Source organism: Lepisma saccharinum, chromosome 26 (genome assembly GCF_977018435.1).
Source record: "Lepisma saccharinum chromosome 26, izLepSacc3.1, whole genome shotgun sequence".
In the NCBI taxonomy this organism is placed as follows: domain Eukaryota; kingdom Metazoa; phylum Arthropoda; class Insecta; order Zygentoma; family Lepismatidae; genus Lepisma; species Lepisma saccharinum.
The window spans coordinates 44,461,722-44,477,083 of record NC_139254.1 but is presented as its reverse complement, the minus strand read 5'-3'; the positions used below and the strand labels follow the sequence as shown (position 1 = coordinate 44,477,083).

General features: G+C 37.8%; 1 protein-coding gene across 1 annotated transcript in view; it reads right to left on the bottom strand.

Annotated features, from left to right (window-relative positions):
* Positions 1-15,362, bottom strand: part of Mcm7 (minichromosome maintenance 7) — a 92,883-nt gene that overhangs the window by 51,637 nt on the left and 25,884 nt on the right. The window contains exon 7 of the mRNA XM_083112779.1: positions 5,754-5,936. Coding sequence (XP_082968905.1) covers positions 5,754-5,936 — 183 coding nt within the window. The remainder of the gene's footprint in view (positions 1-5,753; positions 5,937-15,362) is intronic.

Here is a 15,362-nt window from a genome sequence, read left to right as displayed (position 1 = left end):
AAGTTCGGAGTGCTGTATCTTTGGAAATCAACAACATCCCAAACTTTTGTTTTGATATACTGTTAACATAAGACTGGTTGCTGATATACATTCAATTGTTTTGATGGGATATTGTTGCTTTCCATTGTTATGCAGCAACAAAGAGGGTCCAAAATGCAGTTTTTTCCTGTTTTCGGCCCTTAATATCTTGGTTAAGCAACAGTACCCCAGATATTTATTTATTGGGAATTGAAGCTCACTATCAGGACAAGCTACCTGATATAGCACATTACTGGGACATTGATGCTGTTAGCAGACATAACCCTTTCAATACTCAAAAATTGTGAATTCCACATCTTTAGAATTACGTCTATCTCAAAACAGCATCAAGGTAAAAATACACTAAATATACCAACTTGTAGGTGAATATATGTACTAACACCAGGAAATGAAAAAAGTATGGGGCCTCGTCCCATTTTTGAGAAAATAATTTTTAAAATATTGAGAAATGTCAAATGTCAATTATCACACTTCCTCCCCTATCAGAAAGTGGAACAGACCTATCTCCTCCCTTTCTTTGTTCCAAATGGAACAGTCCATTGGACAAGTTGTGGGACAGTTTTAATTTTCCTTTCTTCCATGGATAGCTTAGTGGTAACGTCGCCTCCTTTTATGAAAGGTGTTCCTGGTTCTCGTTCCTGGTACAAGTTGTTCGGGTCCCACTTTAAACTGCACGTCCCCAGTCCCGATTATCCTTCCTGTGCATATAGTGGGCTTAGAAATGAAGCTGTATCAACCTCTATATACAGTGGCGTACCAAGAAGTTTCGAAAGGGAGGGGGGGGGGACCTATACATTTTATAACAGCCAGCCATCTTTTTGCGATAAGAGTATATTTGTAAAATATTCTGTATTATTTTACCAAAGAGAACATAACTTACTTGTGAAAGTCTGTACTAGTAACACTATGCTCTTTGTGCGAGTTTCCCAAAATAAATCAATTTCAGTTAAGGTAGGCTTAGAAGCGGACCTTCGTGGTGGAGTGGTTACCACAGCATGCCACGGGTCCCGGGTTCGAATACCGGTCTGGGGACGATTGTTCTTTGTGAATGTTGCTTCAATAATTTCATATCATCACCACTCATTCTCATTGTCGTGATTAGCCAAATGTGCTAGGAAAGCGAAGTAAAATAACTTAATATCAAGCAATCAATCTCAAATAGGCCTATACGGAAAAGCAGGCTTATGATATTTCCATCATATTTAATATTGCTATTTGCTTTTGTTATCATATTGGCAATTGTTTCAAAGCAATTTTAAAACACCAGGCACAAATTTATAGGAGGAGGTCAGTTGACTACTGCTTTTAACAATGGGGCATGTTCCATGAATTAATTCCAACATTTCCAGGCATAGTTATTCCTTCAAATCAATTTTGTTCAGAAATCATAGAAAGCCATTGAATGATGAAGAGAGGGACACATTTGAATTAATTGATAAATGAACTGAAGACCTGGATAACCCAGATTATGTTTCTGAATCTATCGAAATCATAACTGTAATGAGGAAAAGTTGGGAGAGTGCAGAAATTACTTCTGTAAAATTCAGAATCTCTACAATGTAGATGAACTAAGTGACAGTACAAAAATATGCATGAAGAGAAACCTGCAGTAGTATCCAGATGGAATGGCAAAGCACTTACTAGAATGCAGCACTTCAAGTGGAGATTCCTAGACGGGAGAAAATTTGATCGACAATTTGGACAAGTTGAGTGGAGGGATGCGGCACTTCTTTGATTTAACAGGTTGACAGTGAGGCAGCAGGGGTGGGGGTGGGGGTGTGTGCGCTTTGCAAAAAATCTTGCTAACTGGATTTTTTGCATCCTCCTTCACATATAGCACTGCTTCAATTTTCACTTCAAGAAGGTTGCTTGTTGTAAATCTCGTCATTTAGTTCTGTCAGACGGGAGAACTGATCACTTTTTGAAGGCTTGTCCGCACCACAATTCAAATAAAACTAAGCACATTTGCAGTACCCCATTATGCTTGCAAGGTGAAGTACCCGAAAATATAAATTTGTGTCTGATGTTTTAAAATTGCTTTAAAACAATTGCCAACATGATAGCAAAAGCACGTTGGTTATTTGCAATAACAATTTCAAATATGATGGAAATATCATAAACCTGCTTTTCCCTATAGGCCTATTTGAGATTGATTGCTTGATATTAAGTTATTTTACTTCGCTTTCCTACCACATTTGGATAATCATGACAATGAGAATGAGTGATTAAATTATGAAATTATTGAAGCGACATTCATAAAGAACAATCGTCCCCAGACCGGTATTCGAACCCGGGACCCGTGGCATGCGGTGGTAACCACTCCACCACGAAGGTCCGCTCCTAGGCCTACCTTAACTGAAATTGGTTTATTTTGGGAAACTCGCACAAAGAGCATAGTGTTACAAGTACAGACTGTCACAAGTAAGTTATGTTCTCTTTGGTAAAATAATACAGAATATTTTACAAATATACTCTTATCGCAAAAAGATGGCTGGCTGCTATAAAATGTATAGGTCCCAATGGGCATCCGGAAAGGGGGGGGGGGGGGGGCAAATGGAAAATGAAACTCAACCAAAAATTATGTATTTCACACATATAATTTCATTTCAGCCACAATAATAAGTGTTAATTATTGCATGAACATCATAAATTCAAATTTAAGCAATGTTTTTTTAGGGAACAACACTATTTTTGGAGAAAATGTGCCTTGTTTGCCCCCCCCCCCTGGAAAAAATACCTTCCTTGCCCCTCCCTGGAAAAAATCCTGCGGACGTCCATGTAGGTCCCACCTCCCTTTCGAAAGTTCTTGGTACGCCACTGTATATAGATGTTGATACAGTTTCGTTTCTAAACCCACTATATGCACAGGAAGGATAATCGGGACTGGGGACGTGCAGTTGACCCAAACAACTTGTACCAGGAACACCTTTCAGAGAAGGAGGCGACGTTACCACTAAGCTATCCATGGAAGAAAGGAAAATGAAAACTGTCCCACAACTTGTCCAATGGACTGTTCCATTTGGAACAAGGAAAGGAAGGAGATAGGTCTGTTCCACTTTCTGATAGGGGAGGAAGTGTGATAATTTACATTGACATTTCTCAATATTTTAAAAATTATTTTCTCAAAAATGGGACGAGGCTCCAAACATTTTCATTTCCTGGTGTTAGTACATATATTCACCTACAAGTTGGCATATTTAGTGTATTTTTACCTTGATGATGTTTTGTCTGCTAACAGTATCCCAGTAATGTGCTATATCAGGTAGCTTGTCCTGATAGTGAGCTTCAATTCCCAGTAAATAAATATCTGGGGTACTGTTGCTTAACCAAGATATTAAGGGCCGAAAACAGGAAAAAACTTCATTTTGGACCCTCTTTGTTGCCGCATAACAATGGAAAGCAACAATATCCCATCAAAACAATTGAATGTATATCAGCAACCAGTCTTATGTTAACAGTATATCAAAACAAAAGTTTGGGATGTTGTTGATTTCCAAAGATACAGCACTCCGAACTTACCCATGTTCCATTTTTCATGAAAAATGTGCAGTCTGACCTTGAAATTTGACACTTTCTACAGGGGGGAAAACATTTTTCAAGGTCTCAAAATTGCACAATATTCATTTCTCAAGACCTACTTCAACATATAAAAAAATCAAGCCAATCAAAAAATACAACTATCTCACTTTGTTTGAAATTCAAAATAATGGCTGTCAATCAATAATCTATGCATGAGGTCTGCCCAGGAAAAGACAGGGCCTTGTGACTGGTGCCCAAAACAGCACTCGAGTGTGGTGGCAGTGGATATGAGCTTTTGGAAAAACTGTGCCTCTTACTCCATCACGCTTTCTTCATTAGTAGGAGCATGCATATTTCATTTTTGATGAAAACACAAAATGTGAAATAACACATTGTAGTGTTAATTTTTCATGTTGGTTTATTTACAAATGCAACATCTTCTGAGGTCTGAATTATCCTGCGAGTTATGCAAATCACAGAAAATTGATCAATGCTGCTGTAAATATTTGACAAGCAAAAATGGACTCCTTTACACAGGAATAAACTCAAATCTCTAACCATATAAATGTGCTATTAAAACTGAAATGTTAATTTTGCATAATAAGTGTAGTTCTTAATTAAAATTTAGGGTTTTATTCACCATTTTAACACCAATATGCCATTTTACATACTCAGGGTAGCTACTCTAGGACAGTGAAAAAATTCAAGTATAATTCCTGTTTTTCAAGGAGCACTTTCCAAAAATTCAAGGCTACCTGCCTCTGACCACCTACACACCAACACAAAACATATGTTATCAATATAAATGGTCTGTAAGATTCATATGTATCAAAAAATTCTAATTCAATTCAATTAAACGGTATACATATTTCAAATATTTAATTTAAGGTGCAGAATTTACATTTGCTATTTCGCATGCACAGACTTGAAATGCATCTACAAACACAAGTCATAAATGTTACGGGATATACAAATCTATGAACAATTGTTAATTATATAAGAATTTCAAACTCAAATTTACATAATAACTCACGATATCTTATCTTGCAATAATCTTCCATCTGTTCTGCAAAAAGTAAACAGATTGAGAGAATTCTGTTTTATTTTCCACGCAACTTTAATATCCTTCCTCAATAAAAAGAAAAGCTAAATTGTGAAAAAATTAGAACAGGGTAATTATAAATATGTATAAATTCAATGAGATTTGAATTAATAGAAGTTACAATTTTCCATATCTATGGAGAAAAATTCATGCAGAATTCCCGGAGCCAATAATTCCCAAAATTCAAGGAATTCCCGGTGAGTAGCCGCACTGATACTGTATTTGATCCCGAAATATGCCGAGTTTTTGTACTGATATCATGATCAGTGGCGCCGACTTGTCAAAATTATTGGGGGGGGAGGGCCCTCTGATCACTGAAAAAATTAATGAATGCCTCACTCCCTCCCTTTTTAAAGTTTTGGCCTCAGTGTTCGGAATCTCATAAAAGCCCATGAATTCCTCAAAAATATTAAATTTTTTATTTACAGTTCGAATGCAAAATGTAAATTGTTCACGGATGGATATGTCACAAGTTTCGTCAACCATAATAGCAAAATATTCCCGACTTTTAATATCTGCTACCACGGAGCGCAAAACAGATCTCTCTAATATATCAATTATCTCATTCGGAATGTCATGTGAGAGCCATTTGTACTCCGAACGTCCCATCCACTCTCCTAGTTCATGCACATCTTCTTTTGAAACTCTTTTTAGTAAAAATGTTAACAATACTCATAATTATATACTTAGTATATAGTAATAAGTCATGTGTTTTGCTGTCTCTGGTCATACCCCCCCCCCCCAAGTTGATGGTCTAGAACATTTCAAATGTGTATTTAAAGTTAAGTTCATGTGGCACAATTCAGAGTAAACTTTACAACAGAAGCAAAATAATACATTACATCCTCTTAAGCAAAATTATTTGGGGGGGCTCTGCCCCCACATCGTTAACATTGAGGGGGCTCGAGTCCCCCAAGCCCCATGGAGTCGGCGCCTATAATCATGATCTTGTATTTACCATAAATATGCGGCTCTATGCACTCCTGTTGGAGTGAACATGTGCATGACCTGTCTCTTCTCTCATGTTCGGTACCTATACACATCTGGAGTGCAGTTACTGCACTCACTTGAATCAAAAACTAATACAACTTACATGTGCCTCGAGGTACGTTTCCGAGAGAAGACCCTGAGTCAGTTGCCTGAATCCTGTTCGAAGAAGAGGAAGGAATATTCCAGTGACGCTAACATGGTCTCCAGGCATGGCTATCCTGGTTGTTTCACCCCTGCAGAACACAGTTATGCTCCGAGGAATGTTACCAACTGGAACCTGATCAGTCTGGAGGAAAAAAAAATATTCAATTTTGACAATCTATATTTAGTCAACATTCACAGAACATTTCCCCCGAGATATAAAACAAAAATATAAAAGATTTCCATCTAAACAAAATCAAACATGTGAGTAAATATATACATGGTCTCTCTGTCCACAACAAATCTACAAATTTTGGAGACACCACACACAAATAAGATTTGTTGTTATATCCCCGTTGGTAAATGGCATCGTATCCAAGAACAGCAAGATAAGCTAGAATGGTTTAAAGGAACTAACAATAATGAGGGAACAAGTGGGAGTATTATTCTCCAGGAAATAACATTACCAGTAGGGATGTGCCAAAGCCGATTACAGATGTATGAAAATCGGCAGAAATTGACATATAGGAATCGTTATCGACAACGGCAAAAGTCCAATATTTAAAACGGTACAGACAATACTAGAGTTTTACCTTCTAATAAGTTTTATATTTTAATTGTGCAAGATTTATTGAAAATTAGGTTATAGATCTTCATCCCTGTGGAGTTCTTAAGATAAAATTATTGTAAAAACTCATTCGGAGGATCAGAAATAGAACAGTACATTGGTAAACCGACTATTCCATGTGATCAGGATCCACTCTTGTATTGGAAATTCAAAAATGAGTATCCAAACCGGAAGCAAGTGGCAAAAAATTACTTGGGATACCTGCTGCATCAGTATTCAGTGTTGCTGGACAGATTTGCGATAAGAGAAGAAGTACGTTACTACCAAAAAGTGATTCTGAAGTTGAATCTGCCAGCATTAAATTTACAACATTAAGAACAGGAATTAATTTTGCATTTAAAAAACTGCTTGTGTACTAATGTTAAATCTATGTTCTTCTTAAAGGTTCACATAACCACTCTTTGTATATGCAAATGTACAAGAAAACAGTTACTTTTAGTTTTTATTGTATCTGCGACGTTTTCCAGAACTTTCTCAAGCTTACACCAAGATATAAGACAAAAGATACATTAAAAAAAAACACTCAAAATAACTGTATTCTTGTACATTTGCATCTCTTGAGAATATATATATATATATATATATATATAATGGATAAAAGCAAGGAGGGCCAAAAGGGCTAAGTAAAAATCAAATAAGGTAAAAGGAAACACTCACCGGACAGTAGGAAAATTCAAAATTTTCGCTAATTTATAGCATCATCGGTGTGAGAAGAAACAGAAGACGGAACCGAAAGTTGGGGTCCTGCAGAGTTGCCAGGTCCCCATTGAAGAAGAAGCGGTGCGTAGAACGAAAAAAACACTGTTTCGTCACCAGGCTCGTTGTAAACTGTGAGTGTGTGGGATGAGTTGGGAGGGAGGGCGGAAGGGTGGTGAGGGTTGGGCATTACTGGGTGGCCTTGTTCAGGCCAGGTGGAGTGGTTGCACTCATGGCCGATATATAGGCCCTCTCCCATCTTTTGCGAACAGAGGTGTTGGCTGGTTGGGGTAGGAGGTGGATGATCGCTACCCGGAAGCAGTCGTTGAAACTGATGTTGTGGTGGTTGGTGTGGACGGCGACAGTGAAGTCCAGGTTGTGGGTGGAGGAGCGGTGGTTATTGATGCGGAGGTTGAGGGCCGTTGATGTTTCCCCCAGGTAAAAATATATATACAGGGAGGTTATTTCAGTCGTTTACCGCCAGAGTGACGGCCGTTCGGCGGACTCTTCATGCAACAGGTCCCGGCAAATTGCATTACAGGAAGTCCGTAACAGAAACCGCTTGTTTTCTAATGTTTCCACTTTTCATAATTACAGTTACAATTACAATTGAAATAAGCACGTACCTTGTCCCAAATACAAATATTTCTGGCACCTTATTTCTGACATCTAATCTTAGATTAGTCATCGCTACTTTATCCTCAGTTGTCGCGACAGCGCCGGCAGCTTATCGGGGGTTGGGTGAGTTGTCAGCCGCGAGAGGGCGCTTCATACAGCACGTGTCGGCAGTGATGCCAACCGTAGGGACATGTCCCTAAGCATAGGGACTTTTCACTAAATTTCGCCTGCGTAGGAACGTAGGGACAGATTTTGCCAAATGAGGGAAAACGTAGGTACTTTTTTCAATCTTGGTAAATGACATTTTATGAATTAGTTTATCTGGATACTTTAGCGAAGAGGAGAAAAAAGAACTAACTAACAAATCTCCATCAGAATTTTGGAACATGTTATCGGTTACCAAAAACTTTCAAGGCAAGTTCCTTTTTGAAAACATTTCCACTCTCGCGAAAATAGTGCTAACATTGCCACATTCTAAAGCGGAAACGGAAAGAATATTTTCAATGTTAAGTGATACAAAAACAAAAAAGGGAAATAAAATGGGACCAGAATTGTTAAAGACTGCAGGAAATACAGCATCACCAACCAACATCTATCTCTGCACAGCAGCAGCATGTATGACTTCAAATAACATAATCAACAGTAAACGACTCAACGTTATTCATTAGGGGTGTGCGGGATCCTTTACTTTAAAAAGTCGTTAATTCTCGACGTTTTCTGCCTTGTAAGTTTCTGGAACTTATCGAAAATTGTAAGTTTTTATTCTAGAAATGCAAAAACAATCACTTAAAGTGAAAATGACGTAAAATTCGAGATTTCCAGTGCTTCGGGAAATTTCGAACATTTCCCGTCCCGAAAATTTTCCGACTTGGTCGGAAAATTGCAAATTTTTCCATCCCGAATGTTGGGATTTAAAAAAATTACCGTCCCGATCCCGTCCCGACGCAAAAAATTCTGTCCCGCACACTCCTATTATTCATTAAGGCAAGAATTTACAATACCGGACCTTTCTGTAATTTCTATGCTACGTCTTATACTCACGAAATAATTATTCGTGATGATTTATCTCAAGTTAACATGTTGGGGTGAGGGGGAAAAAATGTTAATTAACGTGTAGAAGTTGTAAAATAAGCATTTCAATTCTCGCAATGATTCTCCGTATACAAGTATGGTAGCCATATTTGTTGATATGAACAAATTACAATTAGTTACGCTGTCTACAGCGTTGCCACACTGTTGATTTCATACTTGGAGAGCATGGATTGTGTAAGAATAGCGGAAGAGAACAGTAAAAAAGTTGTTAATGTTATACAGATTGTTAGGTGGAGTGTGCAGGAGGGCTAATTAATAAACTTATTCATTTCAGTATATTGCCCAAAGAACGTGCTTACATGTGACAGCGACAATCACGATGTAGAAGAACTGATTTGATTACAGGTAAATTTGGCAACATTACATCAATCATAAAATTGCAGGATACTAAAATGGCGTCTTCGATGATGTTAAAGTGCTACGAAAAAAATATTTTTTATCGGTTCGTAATCACAATTACCGCAAAACCATTCAGGAATAGCCCCACTGAGCATTCTCGGTAAGGTTAGGTTAAGTTAGGTTAGGCAAGGCAAACATAGTTAAAATTTGGGCTCGAAAAACGGGTAGCCCAACAAAACATTGACGGATAGCCCCACGAACCATTCAGGTACAAAAAAGGTAAAGTGTTCCCCTGTGCATAGCACCACGCCATGAAGGCGTATAGGGGGTGTGAGGGTAACGCCCCACACTTTCTTGATCCGGTCGTGAGTGGGGGTGATGTGATCAGCATCACGCCCCTGACCGCCTTTACCCCCCAGGGTTTCCCCCAGGTACCCATGTTATTCGACGCAGGGTAGGCGCCGGGGCCGCTTCCAGGTACGGTTAGGTTAAGTTAGGATAGGCAAATGTAAATTCGCTCCTTCATTAATTGTGGAAGCACCGAGCAGAAAGATTTGGTAAGTAAATGTGTATATTTTATCTTCTGTTTTGCATGCTCATGAGGTGATAATTTTTTTAGTCGCTTTACTTGGCGTAGGGACATTTGGTCAGTTGTAGGGACATTTTGACTACGTCTGTAGGGACATTGCCGAAAAATGGTTAGCAACACTGTCGGCTACCAGACGTCAGTGTACGTTCATGTTCACTTCTGTTTGCGTTTATCAGTACACGTGTTGCTTATACTGTGTTATTGTAATGTGCTACTCATGGCCAGTGCTTTATTGTGTGTTAATTGTTATTCATTCATTAGTTATGTCGTTAAACAAATATAGTCTTGAACAGAGAGTTTTTATGTACGATAATTACGTGAAAACGAATTCTTGCAGAAAAGTGGTCAGGGAATTACGATAGACAGGATCTCTTGAACCTAAGAAACGTGTTGTATTGCTGTTAAAGGAGGTCATTTTCAACATCTCTTATAACACAGGAAGTTAGTGATCATCATTATTATTACTTTTAAATATCATTTTACGCTTTCGGTTTGCTTTATGCGCCGGGATGCTGTCTTCCCTTTCTGACAACTGACGATAAAGTAACGATGTCTAATCTAAGATTTTCTGTCAGAAATAAGGTGCCAGAAATATTTGTATTTGGGAGGACACCTTTTCCACACACACACAGCATCCTTGCGACAAGGTACGTGCTTATTTCAATTGTAATTGTAACTGTAATTGTGAAAAGTGGAAACATTACAAAACAAGCGGTTTCTGTTACGGACTTCCTGAACGCAATTTGCCGGGACCTGTTGCATGAAGAGCCCGCCGAACGGCCGACACGCTGGCGGTGAACGACTGAAATAACCTCCCTTATATATATGTATATACATATGATATGCAATAGAAATGTACATAGGCAATTTATTTTTGTCATGCTGAAAATAACATTCTATTTATGTTGAATTATGTATCGGAATCTGTTAAATATCGGCATTGGCATTGGTTCCAAAAATTATCGGTGAGTACATCGGAACCGGTAAATTTTCAGCTTCGTGACATCCCTAATTATCAGTGATACTGGTTGGAATTTAATCACATCATTGGCAGAAACGTTTTCAGAGTTCAGTTATTTTGCAGGTCACAAAAGTGCTGGACAACACTTTCACAGTCTAATTATCCTAGACTTTATGCAAAATTTGAAATATGCATTTATTCTGCTCTCGTAACTTGTGAAATATGTGATTATAGATTAGTCAATTAATAAATCATTTAAAACAAACTAATTACATTAAGATTTGTTGGAAGTAGTCCTTCGACTAATAATAGTTCAAGTAGTAGCTCGAGAAATAAGAATTCAGATTTCTGTGTTGAACCATAAACTACAAACTTGGGAGGATCCTTGGCACGAAGCAGAAATTGTTGGCATGTAAAAAGCTCTCTTGCTGGAAGGATAAAACAAGATCCTGCCTTGTTCACATATGTGACAATGTCTACTGCTATTTCTGTTTACACTGCATTTGAAGGATGAGGATCATGGGTTTTTAACCAGATTGAGGTGGTTGATTTCGGTGGAAAATCCGATTTTCTCTGCAGTGAATTTCTTGAGAATCAAAGAAATAAAGAGTCCTGTCTATTCACACCTTTGTAGATAATATGCATGTATCCTTCCTGATTTCATTACTTCTCTATCTTTCTTGATGGTGAATTGATGATGGGACATGCACAGTGATTATCAGGCTTTGTAATGTTTTACTCTGACCAGTCCAGCATGAAAAATGCATGTTTTCTAAATTTGTATTTCTTATCGTTAAATTAGATAATTTTTATGACAAGGGAAGATTTACATTGAGGAAAGGAAAAATTTTGATCAGTGGTTGCCCATCATCAACTTACATGTTTGCCCAAGTAATCACACTTGTAGAAGAACCAACCAGAGGCTTATCCAGAATTTTCCAATCGAGAGGGGTGTAAGTTTCTATTTAGGGGTGTAGAGGTAAACTGAGCCAAAATTATCATAAATTGGGCATTTCTGAAAAATTTGGAGGTTGATGTGGAAATATTTTGTGGATATTGAAGATGTGTGGATAAAGCATTGGAACTAATATAAACAGGGTGCCTACAACGTAGAAATTTTCAGCAAAAAATGCAGGCTTGACCAGGACTTGAACCTGGGTCTCTGGCATACAGTGTTATTTACTCTAACCACCGAGCTACCGAGCCAGCCTGACCCCGCCTGATTTTTCACTGTCGCTTTTTTACTTGCGTGGAATTGTCTTCCAGTGCTACCGCAATGGGATCTGTTGCCTTTGAAACAGTAGACTTCGACATTATCTGGTTCCTCCCAGCGTAGAATGTTAATTGTTGAAGATTAGGCACACACAGGAGAAAAAAGAAAATCTCCTGTGTGTGCCTAATCTTCAACAATTAACATCTCTACGTGGGGAAGAACCAGGTAACATCGAAGTCCACTGTGTTTCAAAGGCAACACATCCCATTGCGGGAGCACTAGAAGACAATTCCACGCAGGTAAAACAGCGACAGCGAAAAATCAGGCGAGGTCAGGCTGGCTCGGTAGCTCAGTGGTTAGAGCAATGGCACGGTATTCCAGAGACCCAGGTTCAAGTCCTGGTCGAGCTTGCATTTTTCGCTGAAAATTTCTACGTAGTACACCTCCTGTGTGTGCCTAAACTTCAACAAGGGTGTCTACAATTTTGCAAAATTCCATAACTTTTCCAGACCAAGTCATTATGGTAATTTAAGGGCACTACATTTTAGCTTAACACCAGACTTGGAATTCCACATAAACAAGTTTCTAGAATACAATGGAACACCAATTTTATGTTCTCGGATTTTACATTTTCCCGCATTATACAATCAATCCTGAAGGTCCCAACATAGCAAAATAATGTAAAAGTTTCCTCCATAATACATTTTCCTGCATTTTAAGTTCCTTCAGCCTGGTCCCCTGAAAAACATAAAATCAAAGTTACACTATATTCACTCCACATGTTAAAAATAACAAGAACGGAAACTGAGCAGAAATTGACTGCTTGATAGGGACATGAGAGGTGAGCTTTTACCTATTACTTGCCGTTTTCACAAAAACAATCATAACACTTACAGCATAAATAATACATGATTATACTAAAATTTATTAAGCTGCGGTAAGCTCAGTCCTTAGGGCATCTCACTACCAAGTGAAAGACCCGGGTTCGATCCCTGGCAGGGGAGAACCGGGAATTTTTCAACCTGTTCAAGCGGCTCCGGCACCCACCGTGAGTCATATAAATTGGGTACCTGGAGGAAACTCTGGGGGGTAAAGGCAGCCAGGGGCATGGTGCTAATCACATCACTCCCAGCTTGGCAGAGATCAAGAAAGTGTGGGGCCCTAACCCCACACCCCCTATATGCCTTCATGGCGTGGTGCAAAGCACAGGGGAACACTTTACTTTTACTTTTTTTATACTAAAATTTAGTAATATATGTATTAATCCTAATATCAATCACACATAATTCAAAAGTCACAACAAGAAAACGGCAAATGCCAATAGCTAAGTAGATTTCTACTTGAAAATAATTCCAAAACACGAACCCATTTAGTTACTGGCAATGCTCATTATACCGAAGTGAAGTCTAGTTTGTCCACAACAAATTTAAAATTTCTTGCTTGTCCCTTCTTCTTTATTCAAAAACGTACTTTTAGTGCACTTATACAAAAATCTTGATTTTTCTAAAAACAAAACAAAACAAAACAAAAAAAAAAAAACAGTAAATATCCCCGATATTTCAAGAAAAAGTAAATTCCCTGACTTTCCAGCAGGAGTGCCCACAGGGGGGATATTTCCCATTCAAATAATGTAAAATTCAACATTAAAAATTTACACCTTAAATGCACCATACTTAATCCATTCGATAAAGAAAAGAAAGTGTTTAAGGGCATTATCGAAGAGGGGAGAAATATCCAATTTTTACATATTAGGCCTTAATTGACAGATGGGTTCTGGGGGAGGGGTCTGAATTATACGGGGGGCAGTATCCAACTCTAGGTCTTAGATTATGGAATGGAAATTCTGGTGGCAGGATTGAGTATTAAATATAAATCGAGAGATATAAAACTCTTGATAAAGTTTTAAATCATAGATTGTCAAGGGATTTCTGTAGTGAAGAGAGTTCCAACATTACATTTTGGAGACTGTATTTAGCGATATGGCATCCACACGTTTTCGGCCCCGAACGTGCCAAAAGAGAAGCTGGATAAGACTAAATATCTCGGGATCCTAAGAAAATATTGACACACCATTAAATTAATATTCTTGAAAGACTGCAAAGAAAGGATGGAAAAATTTTCTTGTTCGCTTCGCTCGCAATAATGTGTTGCTAGAATGCATGCTTGGTGCTTTACTGAGGTGAATGTAAAGTTTTATACTATAGCTGCTTTATATAAGTGACATTCTTGATATTCATTAATAACATCACTTCTTAAAATATAATGCTTAGTGTTGGTATCCTGCTTAATTTAAAGCACGTGCATCATTTGGAACAAGAAGCTAAGAAGAAAGTAACTTTCGGTAGACATGCTGTCGTAATTAAATACTTTGTAGGGATTATGATATGGTTTGAGGGTGCGAATTATACTATGTTTTGGGATGAACACCCCTGCTCTCCAGGTTTTCCAGCTTTCTCAAACTGGTAGACACCCTGTATAAAATGTTAGTGATTTACTTGTAGAGATGAACTTTTAGCCGAGGAGGCTCATGCATGTAGATGGCCTCTGAGGGTGGGACCTTTAAAGCACATGCTTTTCAAACATACAGCAATGTACAAAAAAAAAAAAAGACATAGCTTGAGAAGTAATTGTTGTAGAGAGATGAAATTGGTTTTGCTTTCTTTCTTGAAGAGAAGCTTTTAGCAGAGGTAAAACTATACATTATGCATCAAAATAATTAGTGTTAAAAGGAGAATAATAATATTGAAATTTTTCAAAATAGACTGAAGTAAATGATAAAAATTCAGTATGTACCATTGGCATATTCCCACAACCATGTAAAGTTTCTTTGAAAACAGACTTATACTTCTTGGCTAAAAATATGAACAATGTATAAGACTGGCAGTGTTGCCTGCTTATGTAATAATACATGGAATTTAGCTTCTAGTTTAGGCCCTATGGACACTGGATGGACCATATTTGAGGGAAGCATGACAAAACACCACTCTATGAGGATATGTAATGCCTCAACTTTGGCAGGGAGACAATTACAGTGTTTGGAAATTTTGTGTAATTTCAGAAAATTTTGAACTTTGGGCCTTTGTACATGCATCCCCCATAGACTCTTAATTGTAGCATGTTGCTTAAAGTGTTGCCTTTTACTCATTATAACATGTAAAATTTAACAGGGGTGACTACAAAGAAGCAGAAATGAAATTCCCAGACTTTTCCAGGACAAATTTTGCACTTTTTTCCACACAATTTTAAACTAAATTCACGTATTTGTACAGGGAAATACTACACTCATACAGCTTCCAGGTATGGATTGTATTAAGTATCTATATTAGCTTACTAGAAACAGATGTAATATCTTTCTTTATGATTTATAATATTTAAACTGTAAAATAGTGAATTTGGAAAATTATTGCAATTCACAAGCTAGGGAGGGATTTTTAC